A 25,688-nucleotide genomic window follows, 5' to 3' on the forward strand; every position below is an offset into this window, starting at 1 on the left:
CTTCCAGGCCACTAAGAACTACCCTGGCTTGTACAGAGACGCCTGGGTGGCTCAGTCAGTTAAGCGTCCGGCTCTTGACTTCAGCTCAGGTCATGATCTCACGGTGCGTGGGTTCGAGTCCCACGTCGGGCTCTGCCCTGGCAGCACGGAGCCTGCTTGGGATTCTGTCTCTCCCTCTCTCTCTCTCTGCCCCTTCCCACTTGTGCTGTCTCTCACAAAATAAATAAATAAAGTTAAAAGAAAAAAGAACTACATTGGCGTGCTCAAATTTCTGTTAGAGAAAAGGGAGGTCCACAGCCCAGCTAAAACGTGGAGATGCCACTTTGTCCGGGAGGTTACAAGGACTGCATTGGGCAGAGGGCACTCACTGTTGGCACGTGAGTTCCTGACCCTCCCATCAGGGGAGGGCCATCTGCCCAACTGGTCTCAGAGAACACAGGGGCCTTAAATCACGAGCCACTCTTATCTCCTGCTTGGAGGGACAGAGGAGCTCGGTCTGGGAAGGAAACCGTGCCAAGTTAGTGGCAAAGACAAGACTAGAGCCTCGTACCTACCTATCTTCACATCGGTTTACTCGGACTCCAAAATCAAAATGCCTTCGAAAACGTAATAGGACCAAAGACTGCTAATGAGCTAGTTTTCAGAATGATGGAAAATACTGGGTTAAATAATGTTCTGATTTAATAAAGGCTAACTTGTATTCACACCCAGGCACTTCCTCTGCTCACCTACCAGCGTCATTATATCCCTTCAAATGCCCATTAATGCAAAATGAGAATGTGAGTCAGTTAATCCCATAGTAGGACAGAGGCGCTCTTCCGATGCTCTTACCTTCTCTCAGTTGTACTTGGAGGACCTCATCAGAGAATTTTCTGCAAGTTCGTTGGCTGTGCCTAAACCAAGAATGACTTTCGAGTTCTCGCTAGGTGACTGGCAAAGTCAAATTGGGTTTCAGTCAAGAACCCATTCAGCCAAGACGGAAACACTATGTCGCTTCAGGACCTTTGAGGGTGTGAGTCAGTTTCAAGTCTTGCTCATGGGGGAGGTTCAGGAAGTGGCTGGGCCATCGGCGAGTACCCTTCAAAGAGCTGACTCTTTGGAAGGGCCAGTCTGCAGAACTGGATCAAGAAAGCAGCACCCGCCACTGTCTGAAGCCCCGCCCGACACGACGACGGGCGAGACACACACTGATGCCTGCAGGGTTTCAGTAATCTGCCACGTTCTGGGATGGTGCCAGCTCTACACTTCTGAAATGTTTTGTGATAGGGGATTAAACTGCTAGATCTGGGTGGGAGGTTTGCAAATCACTAGAAAGTCAAAAGAGATACATACAGTGTCTATAAAAAAAAAAAAGGTGACCCAAAGTTTGAAGATGTAGGATATTGTATATGGATCCTAAAGAGTCAAGACGCATGCGAAGATTTCTTACGGTATCAGAGTTCAAGTTGTACAATCTGGCCTGTGTCTCAGAATCTATGTAAGAAAACAAAAGCCCACATAATAACTTATTCAGGGCCACTATATAAACTCAGGACTCGTCTCTTATCCTTTACTTTTAAGATAATGTATGGATGAAGCAATCCAAGTTATGATCAGGTTCCTCTTCCAAAGACACACATTATGAAAGCGAGACAAAAGGACAAATAAACAGAAGCACAAAAGCAGACTAGGGGACCTCGTGGTCATGTCAACACTATCAAGTCTAGTCTTCCTATCCTTCCTCAATGTAAAATTCACATGCCCTGGCGGCCACAGGGTATAGGTGTGACTATAAAGTAATCACCTTGATTTTCAAGCATGAATCACGGAACAAGCTACAAATGTTGTACCTGAATCCTTCTCTATGGGCTGTTTTCTGTAAAAGTCATCAACAAAGGAAGGAGGGAGACTAACTAAAGCAAATTTGGGGAGAGAATCGAAACAGAGTTCTCATAAGAAATCTACTTTTTCCCATGTTATGAAACTCATGATAATACATCAGGCCCAAAGGCTCAGAATCTAGCCAGGGAACAAACCCTCGAGATCCCGGAAAACATGTAAGAAAAACAAACTGTACCAAGCAGCATTCAGGATCCACTAACTCTGATTTTAAAATGCTACATTTCATATTTCGAAGGCATCTCAAAATTCCAAATAATTTCCTAATATCCACAAATCCCAAAGTTAGGGACATTTACTCCTGACTGGGGGAAGGGGACACTGCATTAGTTAAAGCCTAAAGTACTGTTTTGTAATCTCGTTTGTAAACCATTTCAATTTTAAATGATAATTAACTTTGAGCTCACTTTAGGAGTACCTTCCTCTGAAACATCCCGCTTAAGAAGAGCTTTCTGGGGGGGCACCTGGGGTGGCTCAGTCGGTTGGGCGTCCGGCCTCGGCTCAGGTCATGATCTCAGAGTTTGTGTGTTCGAGCCCCGCATCGGGCTCTGTGCTGACAGCTCGGAGCCTGGAGCCTGCTTCGGATTCTGTCTCCCTCTCTCTCTGCCCCTCCCCGGCTCATGCGCCCACACGTTCTGTCTGTCTCCCTCTCTCTCTCTGCCCCTAACCCACTCACATTCTGTCTCGGTCTCTCGAAAATAAATACAAATTAAAAAGATTTTTTTTAAAAAAGAAGAGCTCTCTGGGGCGTTACACCATGTGATTTCCCTCCCTCGGAACGGAAAAGGAAAGTCACCGATCTGCCAGATGTTGAGTTTGCCGCGCTCATCCTTTCTCATAAAGAGGGTTATTTCAAGGGCTTTTGGAGGCAGGCCACAGGCATTGCCAAGGGAGAAGCATGTCACTGGGCCGTGAGGAATGAGTCCCTTATCTGGTGGCAATTCCCCCGGGGAGTGAGTCCAGCCTTTCCCACGCAAGGTGTTGCCACGGCTCGCTGAAGTGGGCACTGCCGGGCGCTAACCAGCGCTGGGATTTAAGGAGCATCCCAGACATCTTTCTAGTCTTTAAATGTAGGAGGACACGTGGCTAGAACTTTCGTATGTATGCGAGCCAAGAGTCTTCTCACTGCCTTGGGCCAGAGAATGGGCAGCCACGGGGCCCTGGATGAACCGTTCCTAGGCTGTGTCGTGGTGGCGGCCGCGGGGGAGCGAGCTTAGGAAAGGAATAAAGATTTTGCGCAGAGAGACATCAAAGCACCACGTCTCCAGACGGCGAAGGCTCATGCATGGCGATTAAGTGAGCAGCCAAGCACTGCGCGGGTGCCCGCCAGACTCACAAACGCGTGGCTCCGTCGTGACCAACCTGCCGTGGCCCTGCATGTCCCCCAGCTCCTTCTGCAGCCTCGCGTTCTTCTCCTCTTCCTCCAGCAACCTCCGCTTCACGGCGCGTAGCTCCTGCTGTGTCTCACACTTGATGTCGTTGGCCACCACCACCGCGGTCTGCAGGTCCGCCTGGAACCGCCTCCACTCCTCGGTCTCCTCCTGAAAACGCCAGGACCCACGCCCGCGTCACCGGCCGGCCAGGCCTGGCACGTGGGCAGGGGCGCCAGGGTCCCCCCCCCCGTGTCAGCCACCGAGGAAGACTGGCCAGGCGGCACCGAGCACCGCTCTCATGCTGCCTCACTACCGGGCAAGAGGCCCAGCACGGGTGGGAACTCACACCTTCGTGTTATCAGAGTGCTCCAGCCCGCAAATGAAAGCCTGCTTTAATTTTGTTCCCTGCCAACGCTAATCGGTGGTACCAGGGCCCGTGCCATGGGAAGGGACTCCGGGAACGCAGGCCAGGAGAGTCATCGGGAAGCTTTTCAAAGGTTTCCAAACCTAAGGCGGGGACGCTCTCGGTAAAATGATGGGGAAGGCCCCTCCCCCGTCCCCGGCTGTAGCCCCACCTCACCTTTATCTGCTTAGTGAGCGTCTTCAGCTGCCTTTCCAGGTCTGACTTCTGTTCCTCCAGCTTCATCACATTGCCTGGAGAAGAACAAGTCAGAGAGTTGGAAAAGGTGCAAGGCTCTTGGGGGAAAATAAGCTAGGTAGCAAGGGAGCAGCTCCAGATTTAGCATCCGTCCATTCTGCTACAAATTCCATCCTCAGCACCCCGATAACCGGCAGCCAGACACCGGAGGATCTTCCGACATAGAAAACGGGATGGTTTGGGAAATAAGCAGTGTTTCGTTAGGTTACACCATCGGATGACAGGTGGTAAACCCATGCAGCACTCTGGGAAGACGTAAACTGCCACTCACATTTATTACACTCCCTCTCGGCCTCCCTGGCAGTCGCACACTATCGTCCTGAATGTCCTCTAAAGCTGTGAGACCGAAGGCTTTTGTATAACAGAGGATGTGACTGGTTATTACTCCGGTGACTTTTAGATCAGCTGCCAGGGTCATGGTTCTTAATTGTACTTAAGCCTCCGAATCGCCTGGGAAGCCTCTCCAGAGCACACAGGTTCAAAGCCCCAGGCTCTGACCCATAGAAAGGGAACGCCCGGGGGGGGGGGGGGGGGGGGGGGGGGGGAGACAGGATCTGGGATGGGTGTATTTTAACAGCTCCAAAGTGACCTGACTGCTCTCCCTAATTAAGAACATCCTCAGTCCTTTCCTCTCTCTGTCTCCAATTCTTCCACATGGCTACTGGACTCATTTCAATTTAAGTCTGATTGTGTCCCAATTAAAATTCTTCAACGGTTCTTCGTGATTCATTCCAGGGCAGTAGATGTCTATTAAGGATATGAGTCAGAATTACCAGAGAGGCTTCAAAAAGAATAAACACATGGTCAGGGCCCACATGGGACAATCTAATGCAGCACTGGGGGCCTCAGAATCTGTGGTTGGGGGTCAATGCTACAGAATAAGAAAACGCTCCTTAACTTTGTTTTTATTTTTCTGTCCATTTCTCTCAAGGAACTTATAGAGGGGAGTGACTGGTCTTGGGCTGGATTTGTGTGTCCCTGGGTCTCCCAGTGAAGAGACATCTTAGTAATACCTTAATATGCTGGAAGGAGGTTAAAAAGCTTCTCAAGGCGAGTGAGTCTAGATGGCTCAGTCGGTTAAGCGTCCAACTTCAGCTCAGGTCATGATCTCACGTTTCGTGAGTTTGAGCCCTGCATCAGGCTCTGTGTTGACAGCTCAGAGCCTGGAGCCTGCTTCGGATTCTGTGTCTCCCTCTTTCTCTGCCCTTCCTCCACTCATGTGCCTGCACGCTCTCTCTCTCTCTCTCTCTCTCTCTCTCTTTCTCTCTCTCTCTCAAAAATAGGTAAACATCAAAAAAATTTTTTTTAAAAAGCTTCTCAAAAGACACACAGTCTGTGTTATTTTCAATCTTGGGTATGTTGTGATCCAACCCCAGGGAGTGGCCTGACATCTGCTCAGAACATTAATTATATGCTGGCTTTCTTGGTGGGTCTGTGCTGACTTTTAAGGATTTGGGGACCACACAGCCAAACTCTCAAGGGCAATGTAACAAAAACAAAACAAAACCAAACTTCTCTTCTTTGACTTTATGCTTGTCAAGCATGGTGCTGTGTTTGGAAATATACATGGACGGGGGCAGGGGGGTTTGGTCGTATTCTCAAGCATGACTACTGAGAATGGTCTGAATGCTGTGGACACTGAATGCTAACGTTCTGTAGCTGTCCTGCATGGCACATCCAATGAAGGATGGAACTCGGGTGCTAACCAATCAATCACAGTGTAGACTATACAGTCAATCCTCATCATTTGTGGAAGTTACGTAAAGTTGTCATGCATGCAGAATTAGTGAATACTAAACTATTGGTCCTATGGGGAATACGGAGTTAGGTTCTTGTGAGCCTCTGGTCACGATATTTTTATCAAAGGAGACATTACTTGTGTTACACAGGTTTGCCAATGTCCTTTAAAAAAAAAAAAAAAAAGCCCATCCCAACAATGCTGGAAACCTGCTTATCCACGGGACCCTTTTCCTGTATAACACTCAGCAGGCATTTTAAAAATTCTTCTGGGGCGCCTGGGTGATTCAGGCGGTTCAGCGTCTGACTCTTGATTTCAGCTCAGGTCATGATCTCACGGTTTGTGGGTTCAAACCCCACATCGGGCTCTGTGCCGACAGTGTGGAACCTGCTGGGGATTCTCCCTCTCTCTTTGCCCCTCCTCCTCTCATGCTCCCCAGTCCTCAAAATAAATAAACTTAAAAAAAGATTCTTCTCTGGAAGTTCTCATTAACATTGAACTTACAACCAACAGCACTAAAACTTGTGCTTGAACAAAACGTGTCTAGCGCACATATTTTCTCCGTAAAGCACATCACATCTCTCCTGCTATAGGGACCCTAGATAAGGAGGATGGACTACATGCCTCAGAGAACTTTGCAGGCAACCGGCTATGCTATTTTTAGCAATGGCCAGTGTCACGAAAAGCTCTGTGCATTAGTTCCCGTGTTCCAAAAGCAAAACACACTAGGGGGCGCCTGGGTGGCTCAATGGGTTCAGCATCCAACTTCAGCTCAGGTCACGATCTCGCGGTCCGTGGGTTTGAGCCCCGCGTCGGGCTCTGTGCTGACAGCTCAGAGCCTGGAGCTTCCTTCAGATTCTGTATCTCCCTCTCTCCCTGTCCCTCTCCCACTCACACTCTGTCTTTCTCTCTCTCTCAAAAATAAATAAACATAAAAAAATTAAAAAAAAAAAACCACTAGATGGAATCATTTTGATAAAGCTCATTTGGTCAAGGCAGGCAATGTTTAACTAACCCCTTTTAAAGTCTTTCCCTAGTCAAAGCAAACAATGAGTCCATAAAGAAGCCATATATTGGAGCCTCTTCAGTAACAAAGTGGCCAACATCTGTAAGTTACTTGATATCCTACCTTCAATGGGACACACCCTAGAATTGTTTTCTCCCCAGCCCAAGAGCACACACTGCCCAAACCCATCTGACCATCTGTCACCCATCTTCCCATCCATCAGGCCCAAAAGACAAAGCTCTGTCAAGGCCGGACAAGTGCGGTCAGCGGTGTGGCTCACGCACAGCACACCTGACACTCCAAAATGCATTTGCTCCTTTTCACCGTCACCCCACGCTGCTGGCTCGATGTTCAATGATTGTTTCTTTGATGCCACCCGTTTTCCAGTTAAAGGCGTTAAGTATCCTGCCTTTCTCCTCCTAGGAGACTGTAGACTATGTGCAAGGAAGACTTTTCTTTTTTCTTTTTTTTTAATGTTAATTTTTATTTTTGAGACAGAGAGAGACAGAGCGTGAATGGGGGAGGGTCAGAGAGAGTGGGAGACACGGAATCCGAAGCAGGCTCCAGGCTCTGAGCGGTCAGCACAGAGCCCGACGCGGGGCTCGAACCCATGGACGGTGAGATCGTGACCTGAGCTGAAGTTGGACGCTTAACCGACTGAGCCACCCAGGCGCCCCTAGGAAGACTTTTCAAAAAATAATTCTCGCAGGCCCTCCCCAGCACCCTGCTGGCTCCTGGCCTACCTGTGACCAGGGCGTGATTTTACTCACTTTCTAGCTCACTGATGAGCTGGTTGTTATGTAACTTGACAGCCCGATGCTGTTCCACTTGATCTTCCAGTTCAAATATGGTTTCCTTCATGTCTTTAATCTCCGCATCGCTCTCTGACGCTTTCTCCTGCAGCTTGAGGCTGGTTCTGCTCAGCTGTTCTGCCTGACGATCACATATCTCCTTCAAGTAAGAATAATCCTTTTCCACCTAGAACGAGAGGAAGGTTTCCCGGTCAGCATAACAGGAAAATGTTCCTCGCACATCAGCCCCAGGCTCATCCACGCACAGCAAGGGAAGCTCTGTGCACGCGCGGTACCTGACACCTGTATTCTTAGTCTCAGAAACAGCCAAGGCTATAAATACAGAGAAACGTGATGTGTGCAAAAGGCCAAATGGTGGATGCTGTGTCCCTTCCTACAGGCATAAGGAAAGCTGCAGGTACCCAAGGGCCCTTCTGTCGGGCAGCTGGGTGCAACAGCGCTCCCCCGGGAGGCCCTGGTATTGCACCGCAAGAGCTGGCCTCCTCACATCTGCTGTGGCACAGCGCCCTCTGCTGGTGAGCCGGGAACAATGCCCCCAGGACCTGACTCATTCCGCGCCCCCCCACCCCCCCAACCACCACCGCCCCTGATCCCGGCCACCCTCCCACCCCCCACAAACTCCAAATCCCTTCAGCCGTAAAGTACTTGCGGTCATGGTGTTTCTTTAGAGAAATACGACATTAATGTGATGGAGAACACCAGCGGAAGGCACAGAACACAAACATGTACGTGCACCAGACACAGAAAAGAGGCACGGGACAGGCATTCTTCACCTTTTCAGTTCTTAATCATTAAACATTTCGAACGCAGAAAAGCCCCCAACGTGACGAGATAGCCATGCGCCCAAACGGACTTAACGATGGTTAAATTTTGCCATGTCTGCTAAATATTTTGACTTTAACAAGATTTAGTGAAGCCCCAACCTTCTCTCCCACCCCAGAGAGTAATTTGCATTATCCTAAAATTGGCGTGCACTTGTTCCGAAATGGTTTTCACTTTTACTATATATGAATGTGCCCATAATACATACATAGTATTATGTACATAGTTCTGCTTTAGAATTTGTATACAAGTCATAGACTTGTTACGCTTTCATAAAACTTGTTTTTAATCACGTTTTTGACATGTATCCACACTGATATCTGCAATGCTGTCATTACTTTAAATGTTTCACAGTATTTGGTCTATAGTCTATCTATAGTCTGTCTACAGTCCTTTAAATAATGTTGCAAAATAGCTATACACTTACCAATTAATATAAGCTTGGTACCTAATAGATTTCTTCCTAGATTTGGAGGCATCTCCATTTACAGTAACATTTTTTTTTTTTACCATTGCATTTAATGGGTAAAACCTTCTGGCTGTAGGGGTGCCTGGGTGGCTCAGCCGGTTAAGTGTCCGACTCTTGATTTTGGCTCAGGTCATGACCTCACAGTTTGTGAGTTCGAGCCCCGCACTGGGCTCTGTGCTGACAGCGCTGAGCCTGTTGGGATTCTCTCCCTCCCTCTCTCTCTCTCTCTCTCTCTCTGCCCCTCCCCAGCTCATGCTCTCTCTCTCAAAATAAATCAATAAACATAAAAAAAAAAAACCCTTCTGGGGGTAAGTTCTAGGCAGGCAGAGACCCTGTCTGCTTTCTTCACCATCATATCCCTGGCACCTGCACAGCGTCAAACACACAGGAGGCACCTAGTGAAAACCTGATGAATGAGTACACAGACATTGGACAGCAATATTGCACCTGTTTTTCAATTGGGACGTTGCGATAAGGAATAAAGAAAGAAAGAAGGGAGGGAGGGAGAGAGAGAGGGAATACAGAGGGAACCAGTACACTGCCTACCTCAAAGGTGAGCTCTGTTCTGTGAAACCTGTATTTCAATTATAAAGGCGTGTGGCTGGATACTGCAATAGAAAATACATCATTGTAGCTGCTGTGGTACATCGAGATTGCTGGCCTGGAGCCAGACTACCGGAGCTGAAATCCCAATTCTGCCCAAGTCAGTCCAGGGTTCTTCTTCTTCTTTCTTTTTTTTTTTTTTTTTTTAAATATATATATAATTGTTTAATGTTTATTTCTGAGAGAGACAGACAGAGCGTGAGCAGGGAATGCACAGGGAGGGAGGGAGACAGAATCCGAAACAGGCTCCAGGCTCTGTGCTGAAAAGAGCCTGACACGGGGCTCGAACTTACAAACCTTGAGATCACGACGCGAGCTGAAGTCGGACGCTTAGCGACTGAGCCACCCAGGTGCCCCCAGCCCTGGGTTCTGTAATCTCCCTGCCTCCGTTTCCTCATCTGAACAATTAAATGAAATACTGCACTTAAAGAGTTTATCGCCCTGCCTGACACCTGGGAAGCACTCAATAAAAGTTACTGTATCTCTCCTAACTGCCTCATGTCTCCGTGTGTGCGACGTTAGATGATAATATGACACAGGTCCAGGAAGTCCACAACACACAAAACAGACCAAGTCTTCTATCCGCCGATAGCTCCAGAATAAACACAAGACTTTAGGTAGAAGAGGGGCACGGCGTTTTAGATACGAGAAGGTTGAGCTTCGACAGCATTTGTAAAGCAGCAGAGGAAGGAAGCTCACACTATGAGCCCTGCACCCTGAGTAAGACCGTGGCTTTCTGCACAGCGGGCTGGGCTCCGTGTCCAGGAACTCTCAGGCTGAGGGCCGCTCACCTGGTGTCTAGAAACATGCCTGTTACTTGCGTGGGACCTACTGTGCGTCAGGAGTGAAACTGAAGGATGCACCCTGAGGAGGGTCTCCACACGCGGCCGAGGCTGCTGGCCTCCCACAGGCCCCGACCCACCTTTACTTCCTACACGTTGGCCCCTCGTGATCACAAGCACCGGATGGCAGGCGAGGCGGTGGGGAGGGGGCCAGTAAGCCTGCAAGTCAGGATGCCGTTTCAGATCACACACCTCATTCCTCCTTCTTGACTGGGGAGTTGTCCTCTCAAGTTTAGCAATGTATTCCGGAAAGCTCTCTCATTAAGACAAGCAACAACGACAAGGCCCTTAAGTCGGTCGCTTCGCAATGTCTTCCTGCAGGGGCTTGCTAAGTAGTAACAGGCAGGTGTTATTATATTCATTTTACAGATTCACAGATGGAGAGAGGGCGAAGCCAAGCTAATTAGAAAGAACAACGCAATTTATCAGGTATCTAGGGCCAACACCTGGTACTTCCATGACCCTTAGAGTTCTAGGCTGCCCTCCTGCCGGCCAGTCCTTTAGAGTCCAGCTTCTCTAGTTCAATAACTGCTCTATCCGACAACCAGCAACGTGATTTTTACTGTCTCCCCTTCTTCTTTTTTTTTTTTTTTAATGTTTACTCATTTATTTTGAGAGAGAGACAGAGAGCATGGCAAGAGGGAGGGAGGGAGAGAATCCCAAGCAGGATTCCCCACTGTCAGCACAGAGCCCGATGTGGGGCCTGAACTCACGAACTGTGAGATCATGACCTCAGCCGAAGTCAAGAGGTGGAGGCTGAACCGACTGAGCCACCCAGGCGCCCCTCCAAGGTCTCGAGAAATCACCTCATGCATTCCACAGATGACCTCTCATCTTCAAAAATCAACTTTCTCTAGAAATGGGCGTGAAGAATTGTATTACAAACAGATTCAAATGAGTTTCCCATGGAGGGAGTGGGAGCCACAGTCCTTCCTGGAGAGGGCTGTTTAGAGCCAGTGCTTCAAGCTCCGACAACCGCCAGAGGGCAGACGGCAGCAAGGACCTCGTGGGATTCACAACCAAGGCGCAGCTTCCCACCCTTCCGGGACCCAGGATGCAGGGTCGGGCAGGGCGGCTCTGAGACAGACGGGCTAGATAGAACCTGCTGTCCCCACCCCACCACCTCCCCGGCTTACCTCCTACTCCCCTCAAGATCCAAGTTCTAAATCAAACAAAAGGATGTGTTCTGATGACTCAGGTTTTCATTGTGAACTTTTCTATTGTGTTCTAATCAAATAAAAATTCTCCTAATTCATTGAGACTTGAAAGCTTGTTCTTTTCAAACCAAGAAAGCTCTGGCCTTAAGACTACAGTGTGTTTGAGTCCTCTCGTCTGCCTCAAATGTTTTTCTAACCCTTCTTTATGGTCATGGAACCAGAAAGCAGTACAAATCAGTGATGAGGAGTAAAGACCCAATATTGAATCCTGGCCTTCGTCAATTCATCAGTAAGCTAGTGACATCAGCCATTCTCTGTCTTGGTTTTTTCAAGTGCAAAACATTAGATAATGACAGTATTTCTAGCATAAAAACATGATTAAATGAGATGAAATGATCTAAAGCCTCCAGGAGCACCTAGCACATATAGAGCACTAAACTATTAACTGTTATTTTTAAAATACGATAATAAATTTTGTTTTTTTAACATTTACATTTAAAAAATTTTTTAACGTCTATTTATTTCTGACAGGGTGCATGTGCGCGCACACGTGTAAGCAGGGGAGGGGCAGAGTGAGAGGGGGACAGAGGATCTCAAGTGGGCTCCATGCTGACAGTAGACAGCCTGATGTGGGGCTTGAACTCAGGAATCGCAAGATAATGACCTGAGCCGAAACTGGACACTTAACCAATTGACTGAGCCACCCAGGTGCCCCTAAATTTTGCTTTTATGTGTTTAAAAAAATTTTTTTTTAACATTTATTTTTGAGAGAGAGCCAGAGTGCGAGCAGGGGAGGGGCAGAAAGAGAGGGAGACACAGACTCGGAAGCAGGCTCCAGGCTCTGAGCTGTCAGCACAGAGCCCAACATGGGGCTCGAACTCAAGGACTATGAGATCACGACCTGAGCCAAAGTCGGACGTTTAACCGAATGAGCCACCCAGGCACCCCCCTCCCTCTAAATTGTGTTTTTTAGCATATTGATACGATTATCACAGCCTCTCTCCTATATTCCATTACAAGTTTCTCTAACATTCATTCATTTATTCAGGAAGAATATAACTGGATACCTAATATATGGAAAAAGTCACAATGTTAAAACTACACAGCTGATCCCCAAAAAACATGGGGGTTAGTGGGCACCGACCTCCCCTACATGGTTGAAAACTTTATTGCTTTACTAAACTATAACTTTTGGCTCCACCAAAACTTAACTCCTAATAGCCTACTATGAAGCCTTGCTGATCACATAAATGTCAACGAACACATATTTTGCATGTTATACGTATTACAGGCCGTATTCTTGCGGTAAAGGAAGTCAGAGACAATGTTATTTAGAAAATCATCAGGAAGAGAAAATACATTTACAGTACTGTACTTGCTGAAAAAAACCTCCACATGTAAAGTGGACCCGCGCTGTTCAAGGGTCAGCTGTGTGTGGTATGAAAGTAAATAAACTTGGGAGTGACTGCTTGAGTAACTTCACCATGAGTAAGAGTGTGTTATTTTTGTTGTGTTTGTTTTTACATCTAACTTTGTTCCTCCAAAACTCCGTTCGCTTACTTCTTGGCCCTGTTTCGAATATATACTGCTGATGGAGAGCCATGTTTCATTCACGCTGGCCAAAACTTGAACTTTTCTTCTCTTTATTTTTTTGCAATGCTATTCTGCCAAGGGAGAGCAGAGCATGGTCATTTAGTTTAAGCTTTTGTTATGGAAAAAGGAAAATGGCTAGGAAACCCTCAAAGAAATGGGTAAGCATCTGTATTTCACTCTGGGAACTTTCTAGATTTTCAGATGAGCGCTCAGGGAGGTGCTCCCTGAGTGCTCAAAATGCCGGGGCTTCGCAGACAAGCCCTAAGGTCAAGTTGAGGGAAAAAAAGTGCTCAGGTCTAATCTCAGGAAAGGTGTTAACACGTCTACAGAGAAAAATGGGCCCCTCGGAAGGGAAGTGGGGGGGTGGGGGGCGGTCAGCCCAGGAAATCCAGAAAGGGAGAGACCCCACTGGATCCAGGGGAGTGCCCCCTCCACCTTTACTCAAACACCACGTGTCTCTTTGCCAAACCCTCAGGTTCAGCCCCCAAACTCCTTCACAAGGTTTTGAGAACAGAGCCCTACGGGGGTGGGGCTGGGGGTGGGGCTGGGGAGTGGAGGGAGCCAGCAGTCACATGGCAACACGGGACTGCCATCATGTCCTGGGCCGCCTGACTGTCAGATCTGACCTAATAAAGGCCGCAAGGGCGTTCTGCTGTACAGAGGGCCCTTCCTAAGCTTCAGCTCCTGGTGCACAGCAGGCTTCAAGCTCTGGAGCACAAGTCTGGGGCCCGAGGCGCGGTCCCTGAGCAATGGCCCCCCTCGAAGGCTTTCCGGTGCAGAGCCTACAGGCCTTCCCCAAGCTGCCTGGACAAGTGTCTCCTCTCGACTTGAAAACAGGCTCTGTTACACAGGTTTCTCGCTGCCTTCTTCCCAGCACGGAGTCACAGGACCGCTTTGCCCAGAGAACTGATACACTGGCGTCCACCAAAGGCACCGGAGAGCACGAGGGACACTGAGCCCAAGACCACTGAAACGTCCACGTTTTCAGCCTCAACAACTCAACCTTAACCGACTCTCCCACAAGTACCCAGTTCGTGATGCACGCGGGAGACGTGATCCCTAAGCTCCCCCTTGGACTCTACCAAACAGATTCGCCAATACTTCTGACCTCCTCCGAGATGCCAGGGAAGGGCAAGGGGCTTTCACACAGGTGATCCTAGCTGATCTACCATGGGGACAGTGACCCCACAGAGCTGAGGGCCCCTCTGAAAAAGCGACACCACCGATGAGACCTAACGCTTAAGGCAGGGTGAGGCAAGTCAAGGATGGGGAATGGGGAGGGGGACAAAGACAGGGGCCAGCGCACCTTCGGTAGAGAGAGCCTCCCAAACAACAAAACTCCTGATGCAGACAAAGACTGGGCCAGGCACGGCCCATACAGGGGAGCTGGGGGTGCAACAGAAGGTGGCTGCTGGGTGTCCATCAGGGGCTGCATTGGGTGCAAATGGCCGAAGGCTTTACCCTGAATTCGGGAGATCACTGCGAGCACTTCACGGAGAACGGACGGGAATGGGGGAAAGCGAACCCCCTCTCTGGGGACTGCGGCAAACAGTGCTCTCTCCCTTACCCAAAAGTCAGTCTCCATTTCTTTCTAAGAATCCCAATTTGGTTTAAGAATCGGGCTGTGATCTTGTGATATCAAGGGAGGGTGCGTGTGGCCCAGTTGTGACCAGACACAAAGGTAAAAGTTGCTGAGGGCCCCCCCCCCGCCGCCCCCCGCCAAGCCGGGGAAAACCGTTCTCCCGATAGGACTGAGCTATCGGGGAGCTGCCGAGGCTCCGGCCTGTCAGGACTGTGGGGCTCACATGCTGAGGATCCTGTGCCCTCTTGGCAGGAAGGCCGTGGAATCACAGAGCCCTGACGTCACACCGCCCCTGGACCACAGCTACCAACTTCCTGCCTCCTGACTTCCGGTTACAGGAGGAAAGTGAGCCGCTGGCTTCAGCCGCTGGCACTAAGGGTTTCTGTTTCTTAGGATCCAAAGCATGGCCTGGGCATCCTCACGGACCACCTGCTATTTAAGCAGGCTCCGAGGCCACCCCAGTCCTTCAAAGAGTCCTATTCTGCTGTCATGGCTACAGAATCATCTACTTGGTGCATCTTTCTCTCAATTCTGGTTTTGCCATTTGCGGCCAGTGGCTCCCCTCATCAGCTTGGCCTGGTGACCAATACTGGTCACACAATGATTACTGCACCTCTGAGTTTTCTCCGACCACTCACAGCAAGTGTTTCTTTTCTTTTTTTTAATATTTTTTTAATGTCAATTTATTTTTGGGAGGGACAGACAGAGTGTGAGTGGGGGAGGGGCAGAGAGAGAGAGAAGGGGGGGAGACACAAAATCTGAAGCAGGCTCCAGGCTCTGAGCTGTCACCACAGAGCCCTATGCAGGGCTCGGACTCGAGCCGTGAGATCATGACCTGAGCCAAAGTCGGATGCTCAACTGACTGAGCCACCCAGGCGCCCCAGCATGTATTTCTTTATAATCTCCTCTCTCCTCTGGAAGAGACACCCGAGTTTCTGCTTTAGAAAGAACTAAATTTCTAAGGATACCACCTATAAGCTTTCAACCTCGGGGGGGGGGGGGCGGGGGGGGGTAGGGAACGACAATACTTTCTTTTAAAACTTGTAGGTTTCAAGGCTTATAGACACTGTAACTTGAAATCAAGATCTCAACCAACTGCAAATGTGATCGTTAGAAAACCATAAACCTGGATTGCAGTATAGTCTGAAAAACCAATAATCCCATTTAATGACATGCTGCTTGCTGGCTGGGGCAGGCATTCCTCTCTCTCTCTCTCTTCCTCTCTCTCGAAAGGAAGAGAGAGGGAGAGAGAGGGAGAGCAAATGAGTGTGGCTTGTAGGAGGCTGAGGCATCTGTGGAAATGACCGCCATCCTCAAAGTCGTAGGGAGGCATGTTTTATAACAATACGGTAATCTGCCAGCAAAATGTATATATAGGATATCAGAGACGCTGACAAGAATGGAGATACTAGCAAACAGCTGAAGACAAAGAAATGAGAGGAACAGAGAGCCTCTGAAATAATCCCAATGATTGTCAATGTCCTACCAATTTTCCATTTACTGTAGGAAGAACAGATCCACCTTGCACCAAAAAAAAAAAAAAAAAAAAAAAAGTACATTTTAAGGCTTTTCAGAGGCTCTTCCAATAGTATCTGAGTCATTTGTGTAACTTACAGAAACTGGAAATTTATACAGATTTACTCAATCAGATCATAGGGTGGTTTGGTATTGCTTTTCCTCTCTTTAGTAAACAGGCAATTTTGTTCTTTTCTCATAACAGTCGCCTTCTGCCATGAATTTGAATGGATGAATACAGAGCTCAAGCGTAGAAGTTGTTCATCACCAAGAAAACTGCTTGGTGGTTAACAGGACACTCACTCAGACATCGGCTCAAGGTGGTGAAATGTGAAAGGTCTAGCAAATGTCCTGCAAAGTGACTGAGAACTAAAGAATTAGAATTTGCGCTGGGAATGCAAAGATGACTTAACACTGGACTGCCTTAGAAAATCTGTTATTCTGATTCACCTTGTTAACAAGTTAAAAGAGAAAAACCACCATGATTATATAAAAACTACTCTAAGATCAGATCTGAGAGATGTTTAAGACCTATAACAGATGTAGAAAAATTCAACCCCTATCCTTTTAAAAAAAAAACAAACAAATCAGTTCCTAGCAAAATACTCGTATAACTCAATAAAAGGTACACAGCACGTGCCTACGACAGACATCCTTGATAACAAAATGTTGAAGACACTCCCTTTAAATCAGGAACGAGGCCAAGATCCGCCCCCCTCCGCCTCCACACCAACCACACTTCTGTTCTACACCCTACGATGAAGAGGGGCTGCCCAAGGTCACAGAATTAATCACAATTAACCAAGTCAGGAGGACCCACGCTTTCCACTTATCAATCCATCGGTTCACATCATTCTATGTTTGTACTAAAAGTGCTCCTGTGTCCTTCAGGCATGAGTCCCTTAACATCTTATCACTTGGAATTCATGGTTGCTGGTAGATCAACTGATATCCTGCCCTGGGGTTACAATAAGCTTTCGGTCAGCCTAGAAAGTCCGGGTTTTACACCTTTTCGAAGGTAACAGAAAAGCACAGGTAACGAGCCCACTGTGATTATAGGTCAATGCCCTTGTGCACTAAGACGGCACAAAATCACAGACCTGGGATCTCAAGTATAAAAGCAACTCCAGGTGACCTGGTGCTTCACACAGTCTTACCTCGAAATACCAGCTACAGTCTCTTCCATTCTACTGACAAATTTTTGGTGATTCTAATCAGCGTGTAATACAAAGGGAATACAGGAATACTATAATTAACAGCTGACTTAAAATGTATATGCTGTACCTTGCACTCCACAGAAAATGCAAACCTTTTTTCTTTTTCTCCAAATTAGACTTGGTTGGTCCCAGAAAAATTCTCAATTTTACTGTCCTCGTGTAGATAAAGCTAGAAGGAAGGGCAAACTCATACCTTTAAATGCTGTCATTATCAACCAAGCAATGACAGACTTAACCGAACACAGAATTAGACTCAAAAAACTAAGAAGAAACCAAGGAAATACAGACAAGCAGGATAAAAGGATTAATAAAGATAAAAGCAGAAACGAATTAATGAAATAAGTTAACGTAGAACCGGTAAACGAATCCAGCTGGTCTGTGTGTTCAAGGATTCAAGGCATGTGGAGTGACATACTCTATCCTTCTGAATAAGAAGATTAAATATTTTACTCATGCTGACACAGGTTGGTACACGTGCCTAAACGTGCATAAACTGGGGAAACGTCCGAGAAGACATACAGCAAACTGTCAACACTGTTTTTCTCCAAGTGACGGGACTGAAGGTAGTATTAATTTTTCTCTTTATACGTTTCCATATTTCCTAAACCTTCCGTAACGAATACATAATTTTCATGGCCAGAAGAAGTGAAGCTACTGTTTTGAGATACCAAATTATTTCTTGGTGACCCATGTATTTAATGTAACGTCAATCGAAATAGCGAAGAGATAGGTGAAGGACTGAGGGGGCACTTCAAGAAGGTCATCTGGAAGATGACGCATTTTGCAACAGAGTGATGGAGAGGAAATGATTTCAGACACTAGAAGTTAATGTAAAGCTACAATCACCAACTTAAACTTCAAATGGGTACCTGGCGAGTACCTTCTATGGAATCACTTCCATACTTCAAATTTTATTGAAATTTTATGTAGCATTTTAGCTATAAATTTAGAACACTGACAATGATAAAAAAAAAAGAAAAAAACTAACACTACCTACCACTCAGATTATCAAACAACCAAGCCAGAACCAAGTTGCAACAAACTAATCTTTTAAAAAAAATTTTTAATGTGTATTTATTTTTGAGAGAGAGAGAGCACAAGCAGGGGAGGGTCAGAGAGAGAGGGAGACACAGAATCCGAAGCAGGCTCCAGGCTCTGAGCTGTCAGCACAGAGCCCGACGCGGGGCTCGAACCCACGAACCGTGAGATCATGACCTGAGCCACAGGTGTATGCTTAACCAACTTAACCAACCCAGGCACCAGGCAGTAGACTAATCTAAAGGCAGATGAAGCAGTGGAGAAAAATCACCCTGTGAGCTCATGGCACAACTTTTTTCTTTTCTTTTCTTTTTTTTGGCGTGTGTGTGTGTGTGTGTGTGTGTTTATTTATTTTGAGGGAGAGAGAGAGAGCTTACAGGGGTGAAGAAGCAAAAAGAGTGGGAGAGAGAATCCCAAGCAGGCTCTGCCTTCTCGACTGTGAGATCAGGTCTTGAGCTGAAATCAAGAGTCGGACGCTTAACTGACTGAGCCACCCAGGCGCCTACAACTTGTTTCTTAAAACAGTGACGACCCTAAGGTGGGAAGTGATTTCAACCTCTGTCTCTCACCACCAGACCCCTAACATCACAGATCCAGAGCTTGCAGGAAACGGAAACTAGGAAGCCACCTGTCTATGCCTTTCCAGCACTGCTCTGTGAGCAGGCAGGATATTATAGAATTACCAGCAACTTTATCATGTAACAAAGTTGCAGACTGACGAAAGGATTATTTTTAAAAATGAAACAGGGATCATTTATTTGATTGTGGGCTGGGTAAGATCTTCCCCAGTGAAGAAGGGGAGGAAAAAAGAGGCAATGAAGACCAGATCTGAAAGACCCAGCAACTGGATACCAAGCATTGGCAAGGGTTCAGGGAAACAGGCACTCCCATGGATCAGCTGGTGGGAACACTTCTGGGGGGAAAACTGGCTGAATGTATTGAGTGTCCTTAAAATGGTCACATTCAGGGCGCATGGGTGGCTCAGTCGGTTAAGCGTCCGTCATCGGCTCAGGTCATGATCTCACGGTCCGTGAGTTTGAGCCCCTCCTCGGGCTCTGTGCTGACAGCTCAGAGCCTGGAACCTGCTTCCGATTCTGTGTCTCCCTCTCTCTCTGACCCTCCCCCGTTCATGCTCTGTCTCTGTCTCAAAAATAAATAAACATTAAAAAAAATAATAGAGAAAAAAAAGGTCACATTCTGACACATCAAGTCAGTGTTTAGGAATTTTTCCTAAGGAAATAACCAGACAGATATATAAAAAAAAAAAAAATGTATTTAGAATACCAAAAGACCGGAAGAGAACATAACACGCTCAATGAACAGGTGACCGGTACAGAACATATGAGATATTTATATACTAGAATACGGCCTGGCCTTAATATCACGTTTCAAAGAATAATGAGAAGAATATACTCACAAAATATTAAATTGCACGGGGCACGTGGGTGGCTCAATCAGTTAAGTGTCCAATTCTTGATTTCGGCTCAGGTCCTGATCTCATGGTTTGTGAGTTCGAGCCCTGCACTGGGCTCTGTGCTGACAGCACGGAGCCTACTTGGGATTCTGTCTCCCTCTCTCTCTGCCCCTCCTCTGACTGCTCTCAATCCCTCTCAAAAAAATAAATAAAAATAAACCTAAAAATTTTAAACTAAAAGAGTATGTAAAGGATGAGTCTGTAAAAAAAATTTTTTTTTAATTTGTGGGACACACACACACACACACACACACACATCTGAAAGAAAACCCCAAAACAGTGGTTATATTATTACTGGGGAGGGAAATTAGGGATGATTTTAATCTCCTGTTACTAGCAGCCCAGAGCATGTTAACTGATAAACCTGGATAACCGTCTCTCATTCTGAGCCAATAAGATTCAGCTTACTTGCCACCTCCTTCAGGAAGCCCTCCAGCACTACTTTCCTTTCTCCCATATCATTCTAGGTGTTCCTCCTTGGAACTGGACTCTGAGCTGTCCTCTAGGATACTCTTTATCCCTGCATCGCACTCACTGATCTGATTCACCATCTCCCTGCTACACTTTGAACCTACAGTCAGAAACGGGGGTGTTTCATTTTTGTGTCCCCAGTCTGTCCGGAATGGAACACATCTTCAAGCTAGAAAGCTGGATTCATGAATGAAACTGGCTGAGCCAAGGAGTCTCTATGCTCTGTGAATCTCAAGGTCGAGGGGAACGGCGTGAAGAAGGATGAGCAAATACCGGGAAAGGACTGCCTCCTTACCTTGGCCAGTAGGCTTGAAACATGTTTAATTTCACCATGGGCCTTCAGCAATTCTTGCCTGAGCTCGGTGCAAGACAGTTCCAGCTGATCCTTCTCAGCTCGAGCGACTCTCAACATCTCTTGAACTTCACGCGCCTCTGCCGCCGGCCCCACGGGACCGGTCTCCGTCGCTTTCTGCGGCTCACTCTCCAAATGCGCCTTCAAAGACCCATTTTCAATCTGCAGCCCTTCCAAGGTCGCCTTGCACTCCTCCAGAGTTTTGGCCATCACACCGTTGTTACACCGCTCCCGTTCCAGAACCCCGGTCAGCTTTTCGTTTTCTTCCTTGAGGTGTTTAATCGCCTCCAAAGCTCCTTGGTTCTCCTCCTCCACCTTCCGGAGGCTACAGGTCAGCTGCTGCTGGATGTTAAGCAGCTTCTCTCTTTCAAAGCGGCCCTGGTCAAGAATTTCCGCGCACTTCTGCTCCAGCTCCAGGATTTTGCCTTCTTGGACGGCGGCGGGCTCCTCGCTCTTTGCGCGCTCCTGCAGGAGGTTTATCAGCTTCTCGTTCTCCTGACTTAGCTGCGCGGCCCTCTCTCGGTGCTGGTGGAAAGAACTCTCCAGGATCGTCTTCTCGTCCAGCAGTTTCTCGTTTTCGGCCGTCAGCTCCTGAACCATCTGCTGCTGGTCCGACAACTCCTGCAGAGTAGCCTGCAGCTCCTCGGCCGTGCTGTGCTGGTTTTCCTCCATCTTCTGTATCTTCTCCGCGAGGGAGGCCAGGGACAGCTCGCTCACGTTGTTGGGGGAGCTGCCTGTCGTGGAGCACTTGGAGCTCTTAAAGGGGTTGCTGCTGGAGGACAGGGGCCTGGAGGGCGTGTCGGCTGTGATGTGCTCGAAATCCGAGGCATCCGGGGACAAAGAAGCTTTGGTGACGTCGCTGCTTGAAGAGCCTGATGTCCGTAACGCGTTTTCGTGTATGGGGTGCCGATAGGCATCGAGCTCGCCCGACAGCTGATTTCCGGGTGGGCTTCCGAAGCTGGACTCCTGAGTTACGGACGTTGGGCAGCTGCTCTCCCCCGTGTGACTAGCACCCCCCTCCGAATTTGGGGAATGCTCCAGATGAGTCAGTTTCTCCCTTAAGGCCCGGTTTTCCTCCTCCAGATCTGCAAGCTCCTTCTGAAAATTCTTGTTCTTCTCCTCAAGAGCTCTTAGCAAGGGTTCCGAGTCGCCTGGGGAGACGGGCGTTCCATCTGCATTTGCGTCGGAAGGCTCGGTTCCTTCAGTGCTTGGAGTCCTTTTCTCCTTACATTTCTTCAGCTCGCTTCGAAGCCTGTTAATTTCACTGTCTTTCGCTTTGGCTTCTGCCAGGAGTTCCCGAACCTGGGACTCGAGCACGGCCTTTTCCCCGCCTTCATTCTCTGGCTTGGGTCTTGCGGAGGTGGTCCGCAGGTGCTTCGTAGGGGTGGGTGTGCTGGAAGACGTGGGGCTGGACACCGACTTCCTGGGGTTGGAGGGACCGCGTGGCACGGTTCTCTCTCTGGAGACGGTTACCGAAAGTTCTCGAGGAGCCGGGATGCCTGTCCGTTTGGCTGTTGTCACAGCCCCTAAGGACAGAAGAAGTAGAAACCAATGAAACAACGCAAGCACTTTTATAAATGAAACCCAGGTGACTTCAACTCATGTCGGACACGGAACGGGATGGCTGCTGCCCTTCATTCATTTCCGCCCCACCCACCGCACCCCCCCCGCGCCTCTAGAAACCTACCTGGAGCTGACTGGGGTTTCTGTATCTCCTCCCACAGCCCCTAGACTTGGGGGGAAACTGACTCCAAGCCTGAACTCCTCCACTTAATCTCATCCCAGCCACAGTTGCTGGTTCAAGGCCTGGACACACCCCTCAACTGAGGTCAACAGAACACCAGGCGGGGGTCTTCTGGGTGAGTTTCTAAAACATTACTGCACATGAGGAAGGGGGCACAGAAGTCTGGGAATGGCTGCAACCTGTTGTCATCATGAGAGGAAGGTGAGAACAGAGTAGAAAGAAGGAAAGCAAATTCTTAGTAGCTCGGTGGAGTTGCTCAGTCAATCAGCCCTGGAGCTTAGCCTGTAGCTAAGCTGGCCTTCCAGTTACACAAGCCAATAAATGCCCTTCACACAAGTCATCTTGAACTGGGTTTTCTGTAACCTGAAGCCTAATGCATCTGAACTGTAACCCCGGCAACTAAACAACAGCCTTTTGACAAAATGCAAGGTCACAGTGCATTTCTTGATAAACGTTTTTTGATATTTTTAAGCCTTTATTTATTTTTTAGAGACCGCGATCTTTATTTTTGAGAGAGTGCACGCGCAGGGGAGGAACAGAGGGAGAGGGAGATACAGAAGCTGAAGCAGGCTCTGCGATCCGAGCTGTCAGCACAGAGCCCGATGCGGGGCTCGAACTCGCGAATCGTGAGATCGTGACCTGAGCTGAAGTCGGACACTTAACCGACTGGGCCACCCAGGCGCCCCATGACAGAGACAGAGAGAGAATCTCAAGCGGGCTCCACACTCGGCGTGGAGCCTGACGCGGGGCTCGAACTCACAAACCGCAAGTTCATGACCTGGGCCTAACTGGGATGCTGAACCAACTGAGCCACCCCGGGTGCCCCTTGATAAACATTTTTTTAAAAAAGTTCATCAACATCTTGTGAATGAGTACAAATTTGCTTAAGAAATCACAAGACACGAATAACACCAAGGGAAGACTAATCTAGTCCAATGACCTACTGCTTTTAACACAAGTGGAAACAGTGTACTTATTTGTATTCAGAAAAATAAGAACAAATGGGATAAGTTCGCATTACATGTAGCTATGCTACGGTTTTAAACGCTAAAGGGATTTACATAATATGGAAATGATACAAAATTTAGAGTATTTATAATGGGAAATGTAAGGGAAGGAACTATTTTCTGTTTTCATCTATACTACATTGTAGACCATGTTAAAAAAAAATTCTAGGAGTGCGAACCCAGACATCGATCTCCTATATGGCTCTACAAATGAGACCCACCTCAGAGGTTAAAGGGTAAGTGAAAATTCTGGACCTATTTTCCAAACTCAAAGACCGGTTGATGAATCAAGGCTGACTGCGGTAACTTCCCCAACTCTGTGCCTCGGGTTGAAGGTCCCCAGTGACAAAGGACCCTAGAAGGTGTCACCGATCCCTAGGCCTCCACAAGGTGGGAAGCAGTGGAGGGTATGCCCCCCGCCCCCCAGAATGGCCCCCAGCTCCAGTCGACCAAGACAGGAGCAGAACCCGATGTGGCACGGTAGCTCTGAGCCCAGTGCCAAGGGCCGCTTCTAAGGAAGACCTGAAGGTATGAACATGCTGAAATTGGGGGTGATGATGTGAATGCCAATGGCATTCGGTGCTGTGTCTAACAGTTAAGTGCTTTTTAAAACCTTGACACAATAAAGCTTAAGTTGTCATACTAGTATACAGAAAAACTAGATGGTTTTTCTTAAGTTTATTTATTTATTTATTTGGAGAGAGAGAGAGAGAGAGAGAGAGAGAGAGAGAGAGAGAGAGAGAACGCAAGCAGGGGAGGGGCAGAGAGAGAGGGAGAGAGAGAGAATCCCAAGCAGGCTCTGTGCTGACAGTGGGGCGGGGGGGGGCGGGGCCTGAACTCATGAACCACGAGATCATGACCTGGGCCAAAATGAAGAGTCCGATGCTTAATGAACTGAGCCACCCAGGTGCCCCCAAACTATGGGCTTGTTTGTTTTTTAATTAACTTTTTCAAATTAGAAGTTACTGCAAAGCTAAGAGTACTACAATACACAGTTTAATGCCTTCAGGCATCTTCCTTGCATCATACTTAATGAAGAAAATACTCAATGAAGGCAAGATTTATTTAATTGTTCTCGTAAAATGAAGATTGAAATCACTAAGCAATAAACCGTTTTAGTAACGCTGGTTCTCTAGAATGAAGTGATCCTGGAAAGGGCCCTGATGAAAATGGAAGCTAACTCAAGTTCAAGGCAGCTGGGAGAGCCCAGCTCTTGTTATCACACAGCCACTGGCCATTCCCGACACGGCCACGGAAATGAAGGCTCCTTTTCACCCATCCGTCCGTCGGGTTTGACGATGGGCAGGACTCAAACCTTGCAGCAGATCAACTCTGTCATCCTTTCCGGCTGAAGTGAGCTCCTCCCTTCTGCCAAATCTTAGCTTGCCCTCCACATAGGTGTTACTACTTGCACCTTACCTAGACTACTAGGAATTTTTCTACATCAGTGTACGTTTGTGAAATACATCCGCTTGTGTATTATGAAATACACAATCCAGTTGTGTTTGTTACGACATCTGTTTTCGTTTTTGTTTCTGTTGTTTCCATTCTGACACTTGATCGGCACTGCACTATACATCTGGGAACCCTGACATGGAGCATACCACTGGATACACACACCACGGCAAGGGAGACCGCAGAGGCAGTGAGAAGCCCGGGGTTGACAGACTAAGGATGGCCTAGCCGTCACTCTTGACTTCTTTGGTCTTTTCCCCATCCTCCCACCAGACCGCCACTTATTCCTACTGAGGCTGGCTGTCTAACGGCATGAAGTTGAAATAAAAGCAAGCCCCACCTCTGGGGAGCCTGGGTGGCGCAGTCGGTTAAGCATCCGACTTCAGCTAGGTCACGATCTCGCGGTCCGGGAGTTCGAGCCCCGCGTGGGGCCCTGGGCTGATGGCTCAGAGCCTGGAGCCTGTTTCCGATTCTGTGTCTCCCTCTCTCTCTGCCCCTCCCCCGTTCGTGCTCTGTCTCTCTCTGTCCCAAAAATAAATAAACGTTGAAAAAAAAAATTTTTTTTTAAAAAAAAGCAAGCCCCACCTCATAATTGGGAAGACTAATATGATTTTCTAAAAAACACGCTTGCTGGGCCCCTGGGTGGCTCAGTCGTTAGCCATCTGACTTTGGCTCAGGTCATGATCTCACGGTTTGCGAGTTCGAGTACCACATCTGGTGAGCTCGAGCCTCGCTTCGGGTGAGCCCCACCTCTCTCTCTCTCTGCCTCTCGTGGGATTCTCTCTCTCCCCCCCCCCCATCTAACCCTCACTCACTTGCACCACCTCTCTCAAAAAGAAAAAATGTTTGGATCCGCCTGGATGGCTCAGTCAGTTAAATGTC

General features: G+C 47.9%; 1 protein-coding gene across 12 annotated transcripts in view; it reads right to left on the reverse strand.

Moving 5' to 3' along the window:
* Positions 1-25,688, reverse strand: part of SPECC1 (sperm antigen with calponin homology and coiled-coil domains 1) — a 286,113-nt gene that overhangs the window by 81,575 nt on the left and 178,850 nt on the right. For all 12 annotated transcript variants that reach the window (XM_023244466.2, XM_019817229.3, XM_045045093.1 and 9 more), the window contains 4 exons: positions 20,544-22,126; positions 7,424-7,631; positions 3,832-3,905; positions 3,241-3,419 (listed from right to left, as the gene is read on the reverse strand). In XM_023244466.2, coding sequence (XP_023100234.2) covers positions 3,241-3,419; positions 3,832-3,905; positions 7,424-7,631; positions 20,544-22,126 — 2,044 coding nt within the window. The remainder of the gene's footprint in view (positions 1-3,240; positions 3,420-3,831; positions 3,906-7,423; positions 7,632-20,543; positions 22,127-25,688) is intronic.

The sequence above is a fragment of the Felis catus genome, chromosome E1 (genome assembly GCF_018350175.1).
Source record: "Felis catus isolate Fca126 chromosome E1, F.catus_Fca126_mat1.0, whole genome shotgun sequence".
NCBI lineage: Eukaryota > Metazoa > Chordata > Mammalia > Carnivora > Felidae > Felis > Felis catus.